The following is a 13,578-nucleotide window of genomic DNA, read 5'->3' as shown; positions in this document are numbered from 1 at the left end:
AACTGCCAGTCTGGTAACATCTCAATTTCAACTCTAAAATTGTGAGGCTGCAGGTTGTGGATCAGATCCTGTTTTCTCCCCCTCTTCACTCTGCTCTCCGTTGACTAAGTGGCTGCTATACTTTGACTTTTCTATCACTAATTGTTGTGAGCTCATTAACTGTATCCTGTTCCTCTTTTGCTTCACAGATAGACGCACCTGAAAAGCTCAAGGGCTCTGCAAGCAAGTTTCAGATAGACAGCATTTCTGATGCATTGTCAGTTGTGAGTATTATGTGCATATATTGCAAGACACATGTTCAAGCATTGCACTTGAGGTGGAGTTCAAGGGAGAGATGAGAATGGGCATTTATGTCAACATTGGGTGGTGCAGGGGTATAAGGTGAATGTCAGATAAGGAAAGAAAATTTAAACTGGAGATTAGCTGGGAAAAATATCTGGGAGCAGAGCTTTGATGCACAGAAATATTAAGAAAGAAAGAAAAGTGAAAAGGAAATTTTGGAGGATCAGAGCATTGGGATTGCGAGGGGAAATGGAAAAGTATAATGCATATATGTGGAGCTTGTGAATGAACGGAATAAGTGGAGGACTGGATATGGGAGATGCCATGAAGCATGGGCAATGGTCCGGTGCTGAAGCAAGATGCAACAGTCAGAACCAGCTGGAGCTATCCATTTTTGTAAACCATTTATAACCACATCAATTAGATTTCAGCCTGGAACACACCCCTATATGTCTATTTTCATTTATATATATATATATTTAAACTGAATCCCTTGCTGAGATTCCAGCCTACAATTCACTCCTCCATCATTAATATATAAACGAGCTGAACCCCTTAAATATATTCTAGCCTGTGATTTATGATTTGGTATTCATTATGCTATGTGTAATATTCAAATTGTTTAAACCTCCATTTGCTTCAAATCTGTCTGTCATTGACAGATCCTGCATTTTGTAGCATGTCGGTGCATAAAAGGTATATGAAAGATTGGTACTGCAATTCAGTTATTTACATTAAATGTTGAAAATCAGAAAATAATCTGAAGTACAGTGCTATAACTGAGACATTGGGTCATACACCGTAAATTCTTATTAGCTAGAGAATTGGAGGGACTGAGGCTGTTGAATGCTGACTTTGAACACCCTCTCTCTCTGGATAATATCAAGACCTCAGGGTATTGCACAAAGCAGATGGAGCATGCATTACTCAAAGAGAACTCAGCCTACAGTACATGCTATTTTTATATAATTCTTTTCTTTTGTTTTCATTCCCCATAAGGATCAAATACAACAGGAGGATGCAGCAGCAGCATCTGAAAGTATCAGTGCAGACACATTTCTAGAAAAGCTCCCTCCCAGTGGAAAAATCACTAAGACTGAGTCTTTGATTATTCCTTCTACTAGGTAAGTCTTGTTCTATGGAAAATAGTAGCAGCATAAAACTGTAAATTGCATGTCAGCCATGATTCAGTGCAAGCAGTTTCACCTCGAAGACCGAGATTATAGTTTGAGTCGCACTCCGGAGGCTTGAGCACAAAATTTAGCCTGATACGCCAATGCACTGACATGGTGGTGTGCTGTTTGAGATGTTAAATTAGGTTGCCTCCATAGGTGGAGGTAAAAGATCCAATTACATAATATTAAGAAGAGCAAATCAGTTCTCCCCAGTGTTCTTGCTGATATTTATTTCTCAACACTTAAACCAGATTATTTGATCATCACCTCGTTGCCACATCCTAACATCGACAACACTTCAAAACTACTTCATTGCCTGTTTGATGTCCTGAGATTGTAAAAGGCATATATATATATATATATATATATATATATATATATTAAAATCTTTTCTTCCTGTGCCACATTGCAATGAAACAGATGATCCATTTTTGAGTTTTTGCGCTTGATATTTTTCTTTGGGATCACTTACGCCCACGGGCGTAGGTGTTGCATTCCCTGCAAACAGGATGCATCTTACCTGCCTGGTTTCCAGGTAAATGTAGCTGACCAGAACATTCTTGTAACAGTACTCCAGCTGGCTAGTATATATTACATTCCATCACATGATCTGCTCGGAACTGAAAAATGTACATACTGTCAGTACATTTTCCTTTATCTTTTGTGTGTCAGTTGTGGATCAGTTGCAATCTCATCTCTGAGTCAAATGATTGAGTGTGAACATAGAACATACAGTGCAGAAGGAGGCCATTCGGCCCATCGAGTCTGCACCGACCCACTTAAGCCCTCACTTCCACCCTATCCCCGTAACCCAATAACCCCTCCTAACCTTTTTGGTCACTAAGGGCAATTTATCATGGCCAATCCACCTAACCTGCACGTCTTTGGACTGTGGGAGGAAACCGGAGCACCCGGAGGAAACCCACGAAGACAACGTGCAGACTCCGCACAGACAGTGATCCAGCAGGGAATTGAACCTGGGACCCCTGGCGCTGTGAAGCCACAGTGCTATCCACTTGTGCTACCGTTCAATCCAACGCCAGAAGCTTGAGCTCATAATCTAGGTTGGACACTTCTGTGCGTTACTAGGGAAATGCTGCCCTGATGTGGAAATATATCGCCGTTCCCTCAGTGTCACTGGGGCAACATCCTGGAACTCCCTCCCTAACAGCACAGTGGGTGGACCTACACCTTGAGGACTACGGCGGTTCAAGAAGGCAATTCACCACCACCTTCTGAAAGGCAACTAGTCATAAATGCTGGCCTGACCAGCGACGCCCACATCTCTTAAATGAATTTTGAAAAAGACATGAGTGAACCAGAGTGTTTTTATAACATGCTGATAGTTTTATGATCATCATTACTGAGAATAGCTTTGTAATTTCAGATTTATTAATTAATTGTATTTAATTTCCACCAGCTGCCATGGTGGGATTTGAATCACCTGTCAGAGTTGAAGAACTGTTACAACACAGAAGGAGGCCATTTGGCCCGTCGTAGCTGTGCTGGCTCTCCGAAGAAGCCATTCACCTTGTCACTGTAGACCCCACATGCTTGTCCTTTTCAGATAATCTAATTCCCTCTCAAATTACTTGATTGAACCTGCCTCTACCACATTCTCAGGCGATACATTCCAGATCCTAACCACTCGCAGCCTGAAAAAGTTTTTGTTCATGTCGACATTACTTCTTTTGCCATTTGGGTCCTCTTGGTCCTTCCACCAATTGGAACAGCTTTTCCCTATCTACTCTTCCCAGGTCCCTACCCCTATGAAATCAATCAGTCTTCTCTTTAAGGAAAACAGACCCGACCTCTCCAATCCATCCATATAACTGAAGTTCCTCATCCCTGGAAACATTCTTGCAGATCTTTTCTGCACTTTCTCCAATACCTTCACATGTGCAGCACCCTGATGCAATAATCCAGTTGAGACAGAACTAGTGCTCGAAACAAGTTTAACATAATTTCCTTGCTTTTATACTCTGTGCGCCTATTAATAAAGCCTAGGATGCGGTTTGCTTTGCTGCTCCCTCCACCTATCTTGCCATCGTCAATGATCTATGCATATATATATATATATATATTATATATATATATGCAGTCCCTTTGCTCCTGCACCCCATTTATAATTGTATCCTTTATTTTATAAAGTCTCTGCTTCCTTCCTAACAAATGAATCGCTTCACACTTCTCCACATTACATTTAATCTGCCAACTGTCCACCCATTTTACCAACCTGCCTATATATTTTTTCAGATGTTTTACACTCTACTTACAATATTTCATTTTGTATCACCCACAAATTTTGAAATTGTGCCCTGTACGGTCCAGGCCACTAATTAGAAGAACAAGAATCCAAAAACTGACCTCTCGAGAGCTCCACCATAAACCTTCTTCCAGTTCAAAAAAACAACTGCTCACCATTACTTTGTTTCTTGTACACAGCCAATTTCGTCATATCCATGTTGCTACTGTCCTTTTTATTCCATGAGGTCTAACTTTGCTCACAAGTCTGTTGAGTGCCACTTTGTCAAAAGCTTTTTGAAGTCCGTGAACACCTGATCAACAACATTACCCGCATAACCCTCTCTGTTATCTCATCTAAAAACTCCCAAGTTAGTTAAACATGATTTTCCCTTAACAAATCTGCACCGGCTTCCCTTAATTAACTCAAATTTGCCCAAGGGACTCTTAATTTTGTCCCAAATTATCATTTCTAAAAGCTCGCCCACCACTGAGTTTAAACTGACTGGCCTGTAGTTTGTTTGTTGCCCTTTTCCATACAATGAACACTGTCCCCTAAATTCCCCTATTAATACTTGATCCACCAGGCTCACCTCATTTCCAAGAACCAAATCTAACAGTACTCCTTTCACACTGGACTCAAAACATATGGCTGTAGAAAATTCATCTGAACACACTTGCCACTCTGTTTTTCACACTGCATCCTAGTCTAAATTGGGATCATTAAAGTCAACTATTATAATTACTCTATAATCCTTGCATCTCTCTAATTTCCATGCAAATTTGTTTCTTGCCTGTTTTCCTACTATTTGGTGGGCATATATACAACACCCAGACAATGTATTTGCATCCTTTTTGTTCTTTAGCTTGAGCCAAATAAATTCTGTCCTGAACCCCTCTGAGACATCCTCTCTCTCTCTCTCCAACACTGCAATGTTCTCCTTCATCAATACTGCTACCCCTTCTACTTTCCTTCCTTTTTAAAGACCTTGTATCCAGGAATATTTGGTTAGCACTGTTGCTTCACAGCGCCAGGGACCCGGGTTCGATTCCCGGCTTGGGTCACTGTCTGTACGGAGTCGGCACATTCTCCCTGTGTCTGCGTGGTTTGTGGGTTTCCTCCAGGTGCTCCGGTTTCCTCCCACAAGTCCCGAAAGACCTGCTTGTTAGGTGAATTGGACATTCTGAATTCTCCCTCAGTGTCCCCGAACAGGCATCCGAGTGTGGCGACTAGGGGATTTTCACAGTAACTTTGTTGCAGTGTTAATGTAAGCCTACTTGTGACGCTAATAAATATTATTATTATTAATACCCAGTCCGTTCCTCCTTTGAGCCAAGTCTCTGTTATAGCCACAAGATCATATTTCCTCATAGTTTTCTGTGCCTGTAACTCACCAGATTTATTTACCGCACTCCATGCATTCACATAACATAATTTAAACTTTATTACCTTTCCTTTACTCTGAACCCACCTAATAGCTTACTATTTCCTACTCTACTGCTACTATCTGTGTCTCCCAGAATTCTGTGCACCTTGGTATTACTATATGACATTCCCTCCTGGTTCCGACATTCCTACACCCTTGTCAAATTGGTTTAAACTGTCCTCAATAATACTAGCAAATTGTCCGATGAGGAAATTGATCCTGGCTCTGTTAAGGTGAAAACCTTCTGACGTTTACATACCCCATCTCCACAGATCTGGTCTCGGTATCCCAGGAATCAAAAACTTTCCTGCCTGCATTATCTTTCCAGTCAAACAGTAATCTGTTTTATTCTTTTCTTTCTGTGCTTATTTGCAGCGTTGTACCGGGAGTAATCTGGAGATTACTATTTTGAGGTCCCGCTTGATAATTTGCTGCCTAGCTCCCTAAATCCTGACTGCAGAACCACCTTCTGTCTATGTTATGAGTATCAATGTGGCCTGAGGCTGCTGGTTGTTTATCCTCCCCTCCCCTCAGGGTGCTATGCAGCCATTTTCCTCTCTCCCTGCATATTCGTAAGCTGCGGGGTGCCACGTCCATAAAAGTGCTATCCACAAACCCCTCAACCTCTTGGGTGTGAATGATGCTGTCAGCTACTCAAGATCTGAAATTCGGAGCTTGAGCTGCTGCAACCCAGGATTCAGGAAGTTCCCACATTGCACAAGATGTGCACTCTTGAGGTCAGAGCTGGCCTGCCATTTCTCTATCTGCCAAATAATAAACCTTGATACTACCAATACATCTTACTACTACCAATATAGCTCACGACTTATAAATAGTGAAGACTCATCATCTACTCCGTTCCCTTCTCTTGATGTCACTTAAATATAGGGAAGCTACCTGAATGCTTTATATCAATTTTTTTCCAAGTTTTAACCTCCCAGCTGCTAAGACTCGATGCCTGGAGAAACGGAAACACAGCAGCCATAATCACCTGTCAATAGTTTTTTTTCCACAATTTTTGAAACTCAAAGGCCGACGCCTGTTCAGGGAGGCTGGTACGGGAATTGAACCGTGCTGCTGGCCTGCCTGGTCTGCTTTAAAAGCCAGCTATTTAGCCCTGTGCTAATCCAGCCCCTGATGGGCCTTCTTGCGACTGAACAAGGATGATTCTTTTTTTTCTTCTTTTTTTATAAACTTTTGCACACAATTCTCCAATTACAAGGTAAGTTTTTTTACACAGAGGGTAGTAGGTGCCTGGAACTTGCTGCCGGAGGAGGTGGTGGAAGCAGGGACGATAGTGACATTTAAGGGGCATCTTGACAAATACATGAATAGGATGGGAATAGAGGGATACGGACCCAGGAAGTATAGAAGATTTTAGTTTAGTCGGGCAGCATGGTCGGCACAGGCTTGGAGGACCGAAGGGCCTGTTCCTGTGCTGTACTTTTCTTTGTTCTTCTTTGTGTCCGGCTCTGCTGCTGCTCTCTCCTCGGGTAAGTGATAGGTCTCGATCTTGGACTTTAATTTATCTTCTCCCCGGTGTCCTGATTCCTCTCGGCTCCATTTCTGCTGGTGCTGTCTCTTCAGCTAAATTAAAAGTCTGCATTGGAGTATCTACATTCTGTGCTCCAGTATCTGGAGTAGGTTTTGCAACCCACAACCTTGTGCCACGTGCTGTAAGATTGCTGCCCACCTCGTTCTGCCACCTGAACAGAATTCAGAGCACTAGCCTGGGCCCATGGGTTATTAATTTAGTATTGTCAAACCTACGATTCAAACCTGCTTCGAAGCAAGAATGATTTCATAATACGTGGATTTTCATTAGCAGGACATTAATCAAGTCATTTAAAAATCATGTTGACTAGGCCTTGCTGTATTTTCTTGGAACACTTGAGCTGTAGCAACTGTGCCTCAATAATCCATAATTCTTTGCAAAATACTTGTGATGAATGTCCATACACAAAATACAGCACTCTTGTCAAGTGGACTTCTGCCTCGTTTTTTGTGTTTTTAAAAAAATTAAAAAAAAAAAAAATTTCATTCATAGGATACAAGAGTCACTGGCAAGGCCAGCATTTGTTACCCATTCCTAATTACTCTTGAACTGAATGACTTGTGAGGCATTTTCAGAAGGCAGTAAAGAGTGTACCAAATTGCTGTGGATCTGAGTCACATGTAGACCATTCCAGGTAAAGATGACAGTTTTCCTTCCCTAAAGGACATTGGTGAACCAGATGGGGTTTTACAACAATGTATGTCACTATTCATGGCCATCATTACTGAGAGTAGTTTTAATTTCAGATTTTATTCATTGAATTTAAATTACACCACCGGCTGTGGTGGGACTCTGGTTTACCACTTCAGTGACATTACCACAAGTGTAGATTAATAGTCACTCCACGAACCACAGTGGACCAAAGTGAAGGCTTAGCATTTCTGTCTGCTGCTTAGATCTACCCTCTGCCTTTCTGAATTTGCAAACTCTCCTCTTTCCTTCTACACAATATCCAAACCACTGTGCTGGAGAACCTTCAATTGCTCCCCCTACAGTCTGGAAGATTCTCCCTGAAGCTCTCTGACATGTGATCCCTCTATTTTTCTCCAGAAGCCTAATGAAAAACTACTTTTTTTTTACTTTTGCTTCAGTCACAACCCCTCTTCCATCACTTTTCTATCTCTAATTCTGTTAGTTTCTGTGGAATCATGCTGTATAATCTGGTTTATACTCCCTTGAGTATAGGTTAAGGCGTGATCAAATTCAGTGTTCAAGATGATTAGAGGATTTTTTATTTTTTTTACATGTTTTTATTCAAAATTTTTCAATAATTTTTACAAACCACTACAAAAGAAAATATAATGCAAAGAGAATATGCCAACAAAAACAACTTAACCCTCTAACAAATTAACCATTTAACAAACAAAACAAAACAAGGTGGGGCATTTGCCCCTAACAAATAAAATGAAATTCCCCCCCCCCCTCTGGATTGCTGCTGCTGACATCCACCTAACGCTCCGCGAGAAAGTCAAGGAACGGATGTCACCGCCTGGAGAACCCCTGCAAAGACCCTCGCAAGGCAAACTTCATCTTCTCCAACCTGAGAAACCCCGCCATGTCACTGACCCAAGCCTCTACGCTTGGGGGCTTTGCGTCCCTCCACATTAACAAGAGCCTTCTCCGGGCTACCAAGGAGGCAAAGGCCAGGACCCCGGCCTCTTTCGACTCCTGCACACCCGGACCATCCGATACCCCAAATATCGCTATCCCCCAGCTCGGTTTTACCCGAGTGTCCAAGACCTTGGACATAGCCTTTGCAAAGCATTTCCAAAATTCCGTAAGTGCCGGGCATGTCCAAAACATATGGGCATGGTTCGCTGGGCTGAACATCTCACACACCTGTCCTCTACCCCAAAGAACTTACTCATTCTCGTCCCTGTCATATGCGCCCAGTGCACCATTTTAAACTGAATCAGGCTCAGCCTGGCGCAAGATGAGGAGGAATTGACCCTGCCCAGGGCGTCAGCCCACAGGCCCTCATCCAGCTCCTCACCCAGTTCCTCCTCCCACTTGCCCTTCAGCTCTTCCACCAAGACCTCCTCCGCCTCCTGCAGCTCCTGGTATATGTCCGATACTTTGCCATCCCCCACCCACATGCCCGAGACCACCCTGTCCTGTATCCTCTGGGCAGGTAGCAGCGGGAATTCCCCCACCTTTTCACAAACGCCCGAACCTGCATGTATCTAAAAGTGTTCCCCGGGGGTAACCCAAATTTCTCCTCTAGCGCCCTCAAACTGGCAAATGTCCCATCGATAAACAAGTCCCCCATCCTTTTGATACACGCCTGTGCCAGCTTAGGAACCCGTCGTCTATCCTACCTGGAACGAACCTGTGGTTGTTCTGTATCTGGGTCCAGACTGAGGCCCCTACTCCCTCCTATGCCGTCTCCACTGCCTCCAAATCCTCAGTGTCGCAGCCACCACCGGGCTCATGGTATACCGTTTTGGCGGAAGCGGCAACGGTGCTGTCACCAGTGCCCCCAGGCTAGTATCTGTACAGGACGCCGCTTCCAACCGTTTCCACGCCGCCCCCTCTCCCTCCATTACCCATTTCCGAATCATAGACACATTCGCTGCCCAGTAATAGCTGCACAAGTTCGGCAACGCCAACCCTCCCCCTCCTGGCTGCGCTCCAAAAACAGTCTCTTAACCCGCGGGGCCTTATTTGCCCACACAAATCCCGTAATACTCCTATTTACCCTCTTGAAAAAGGACTTGGGGATCAGAATGGGAAGGCACTGGAAGATGAACAAGAACCTGGGGAGGACCGTCATCTTTACGGACTGCACCCTGCCCACCAGGGAGATTGGCAGCATGTCCCACCTCCTAAAGTCCCCTTCCATCTGATCCACCAACCACGCTAAATTGAGCTTGTGCAAGACCCCCCAGCTCTTGGCCACCTGGCTGACCAAGTACCGAAAGCTCCTCTCCACCATCTTGAGCGGGAGCTCTCCCAACCTCTTTTCCTGGCCCCTTGCATGCACCACAAAAAGCTCGCTTTTTCCCACATTTAGCTTGTATCCTGAGAAGTCTCCAAAATCCCTAAGTATCCGCATGACCTCCCCCAACCCCTTCACCAGATCCGCAATGTACAGAAGCAGGTCATCCGCATACAGTGAAACACGATGCTTCCCCCCACCCCCCTCCTCCCCGAACCAATCCCCTCCAGTTTCTGGACTGACTCAACGCCATGGCCAGCGGCTCAATCGCCAGGGCAAACAGTAAGGGGGACAAGGGAAACCCCTGCCTTGTTCCATGATATAGTCTAAAGTACCCCGACCGCCGCCGGTTCGTCGAAACACTCGCTACCGAGGCCTGGTACAGCAATTTAACCCACCCTATGAATTCCTCCCCAAACCCAAATCTGCCTAACACCTCCCACAGGTACTCCCACTCCACCCAGTCAAAGGCTTTCTCCGCGTCCATTGCCGCTACCACTTCTGCGTCCCCACCCTCCGAGGGCATCATGATCACATTCCGAAGCCTCCGCACATTCGTATTCAGCTGCCTGCCCTTCACAAACCCCGACTGATCCCCATGAATCATTCTCGGGACACAGTCCTCAATCTTAGTGGCCAAGATCTTGGCCAACAGCTTGGCATCCACATTAAGGAGCAAAATCGGCCCATAGGACCCGCATTGCAGCGGGTCTTTATCACGCTTGAGGATAAGTGAGATCAGAGCCTGCGACATCGTCGGGGGAAGGATTCCCTTTTCCTTAGCCTCATTGAAAGTTCTCAACAGCAACTGGCCCAACAGCTCTGAGAATTTCCTATAGAACTCTACAGGAAACCCATTCGGCCCCGGGGCCTTGCCCGCCTGCATACTCCCCAACCCCTTAATTAGTTCCTCCATCATCGCTTCTCGGCCTTTTGGCTAAGATCAAGTGTCTGTAGATTGAGCCTTTGGTTCAGATCTGGTATGTCTCTCTTGTGGGGACCATGAATTGGATTCAATTTGAATTAGTTTTTTGAAGCAGGCGAGGAGCTGGATTAGGGGTTCGCCCCTGACCCCCACTCTGAGCCCTGGCTTGGTAACTCAGAAAAGGAAAAAAAAAAAAGAAATTAGTTCCTCCATCTCAATCGGGGCCCCCAATCCCTCTACCCGCCCTTCCTCCACCTTTGGAAACCTCAGTTGGTCCAGGAACTACCTCATCCCCTCCCCTCCAGGGCTTCTGACTCGTATAATTTACCATAAAAGTCCTTAAAGAACTCATTTACCTTAGTTGAGCTCAGCACCATGTTCTCCCCCCCCCCCCCCCCCCCATCTCTAATTCCCCAATCTCCCATAGCCGCCTCCCTCTTCCGCAATTGATGCGCCAGCATCCGACTTGCCTTCTCCCCATACTCATACACTGCTCCCTGTACCTTCCTCAACTGGACCTCAGCCTTCCCCATGGTTAGCAAGTCAAACTACGCTTGAAGGCTCCGGCGCTCCTTCAACAACCCCTCGGGGGATTCCGCATAACCTCCTATCCACCCACCGTATCTCCCCCACCAACCTCTCCCTCTCCATCCTCGTCCTCTTCTCCCTGTGGGCCCTGATTGAGATTAGCTCCCCCCTGACCACCGCTTCAGCACCTCCCAGACCACACTCACCGAAACCTCCCCATTATCATTGGCCTCCACATATCATTGGATACACCTCCGGACCCGCCCACAGTCCTCCTCATCCGCCAGTAGTCCCACGTCCATTCGCCACAGCGGGCGTTGGCCTCTCTCCTCCCCGATCCCCAGCTCCACCCAGTGCGGGGCATAGTCTGAGATCGCAATGGCCGAGTGCTCCGCCCCCTCCCCTCTCCGAATTAGCGCCCTGCTTACCACGAAAAATTCTATCCGCGAGTAAGCCTTGTGTACATGGGAGAAGAAGAAAAACTCCTTTGCCCTTGGCCTGGCAATTCTCCACGGATCCACTCCCCCCATCTGGTCCATGAACCCCCTCAGGACCTTGGCCGCTGCCAGCCTCTTACCCGACCTCGACCTAGACCGATCCAACGTCGGGTCCAGGACTGTATTAAAGTACCCCCCCATTACCAAACTACATGACTCCAGATCCGGAATCCAGCTCAGCATCCGCTTCATATACCCTGCATCGTCCCAGTTCGGAGCATACACATTCACTAGCACCACCCGGGCCCCCTGCAGCCTGCCACTCGCCATAACATAACGACCCCCCTTATCTGCTACAATACCCACCGTCTCAAATGCCACCCGCTTACTCACCAAGATTGAGACCCCCCTGTTCTTCGCATCCAGCCCTGAGTGAAAAGCCTGTCCCACCCATCCCTTTCTCAGCCTAGTTTGATCCGCGATCTTCAGGTGTGTTTCCTGTAGCATGGCTACGTCTGCCTTTAGCCCCTTTAAGTGCGAAAACACCCGGGCCCTCTTGACCGGCCATTCTGGTCTCTCACGTTCGACGCGATCAGCCGGATCGGGGGGCTCCCCCCCCCCCCCCCCCCCCCCCAACCCTGCCAACTAGCCATCTCCAATTTTAGGCCAGCCACATGCCCGCACCCTCCAGCCCCCCTGGCGGAGGCTCCCTGCCCCGACTCTCCCTCTTACCATCAATTCCCCCTCAGTCAGCACAGCAGCAACCCAGTCCCCCCCTCTCCCGGCCAAGCAACTGCTTAACTTGCACTCCCGTAAGTCAGCTGACACATGCTGACCCCGGCCGCTCCCGCTTCTACCTCCAATCCCCCTGTGGATTCCCCATCCAAATTTCCAGCCCCCGCCCCCCCCAAAGTGGGCAAAGAAAGTGTCCCCCCCATACACCCCATATGAACCAATGTGAACATCGGACATGGTACCGCCCCACGCATCAGGTACCGCCCCCACCATTTCGCGGGGAAAAACGTGCTCCCTGCCTGGGCTGACCCCACCCCCTGTGACGCAGTTCCTCGCAACTGCGACCTCACCCAAATCCCCGAGGGCCACGGTGCCACAGAGACACAAGAAAAAGCAGGGAAAACACCACCCCATCCCCTTCACCAACAACCCCCATAACATACTGCAATCCATTAACTCGAGTCCAACTTCTCATTCTTGATGAAAGTCCATGCCTCATCCGGCGTATCAAAGTAATGGTGACGGTCCTGGTATGTGACCCACAGCCTCGCCGGCTGTAGCATTCCGAACTTCACCCCCTTCCCGAGGAGGACCGCCTTGGCCCGATTGAATCCTGCACGCTTCTTCGCCAGCTCTACACTCCAATCCTGATAAATCCGGATCTTGGTGTTCTCCTACCTGCTGCTCTGCTCCTCCTTCGCCCATCGCAGGACACACTCCCTGTCGGTGAAGCGGTGGAACCTTACCACCATAGCCCTCAGTGGCTCGTTCGCCCTCGGCCTCCTTGCCAGGACTCTGTGCGCCCCATCCAGCTCCAGGGGCCTCGGGAAGGCCCCCGCGCCCATCAGCGTACTCAGCATCGTGGTCACATACGCCCCAGCATCCGACCCCTCCGCGCCTTCAGAGAGACCCAGAATCCGCAGGTTCTGCCTCCTCGACCTATTCTCCAGGTCCTCCAGCTTCTCCTGCCTTTTTTGTGTAGCGCCTCGTGCGCTTCCACTCTGACCGCCAGGCCCAGAATCTCGTCCTCATTATCAGAGGCCTTCTGCTGCACCTCCTTGATCGCCGTCCCCTGCATCTTCTGGGTCTCCACCAGCCTTTCAATCAACGCCTTCATAGGGGCCAACATCCCTGCCTTCAAGTCAGCAAAGCAGCTTCTTAAAAACTCCTGCTGCTCCCGGGACCACTGGGCCCTTGCTGCCTGATCCCCGCCCGCCGCCATCTTGTTTTTTCACACCCTTTCTTCTCTCTTCTCTGAAGCCACTTTTTTGACCGCTCCACTCCATACAGTGCTGGGGAACCCTCTCTGTTTCCTTCCCACACCAGGAATTG

General features: G+C 47.4%; 1 protein-coding gene and 1 non-coding gene across 3 annotated transcripts in view; both read left to right on the top strand.

The window, feature by feature from the left end:
• pacs2 (phosphofurin acidic cluster sorting protein 2) overlaps window positions 1–13,578 on the top strand; it is a 376,820-nt gene that overhangs the window by 266,433 nt on the left and 96,809 nt on the right. For both annotated transcript variants that reach the window (XM_072486155.1, XM_072486154.1), the window contains exons 11-12: window positions 189–263; window positions 1,282–1,406. In XM_072486155.1, coding sequence (XP_072342256.1) covers window positions 189–263; window positions 1,282–1,406 — 200 coding nt within the window. The remainder of the gene's footprint in view (window positions 1–188; window positions 264–1,281; window positions 1,407–13,578) is intronic.
• Window positions 10,539–10,732, top strand: LOC140408096 (U2 spliceosomal RNA). The gene has a single exon (XR_011940022.1). It is a non-coding gene; the product is annotated as a U2 spliceosomal RNA (small nuclear RNA).

The sequence above is a fragment of the Scyliorhinus torazame genome, chromosome 2 (genome assembly GCF_047496885.1).
Source record: "Scyliorhinus torazame isolate Kashiwa2021f chromosome 2, sScyTor2.1, whole genome shotgun sequence".
Classification (NCBI taxonomy): Eukaryota; Metazoa; Chordata; class Chondrichthyes; order Carcharhiniformes; family Scyliorhinidae; genus Scyliorhinus; species Scyliorhinus torazame.
Note: the sequence above shows the minus strand (reverse complement) of the source record. Positions and strands in the feature narration are given on the sequence as shown.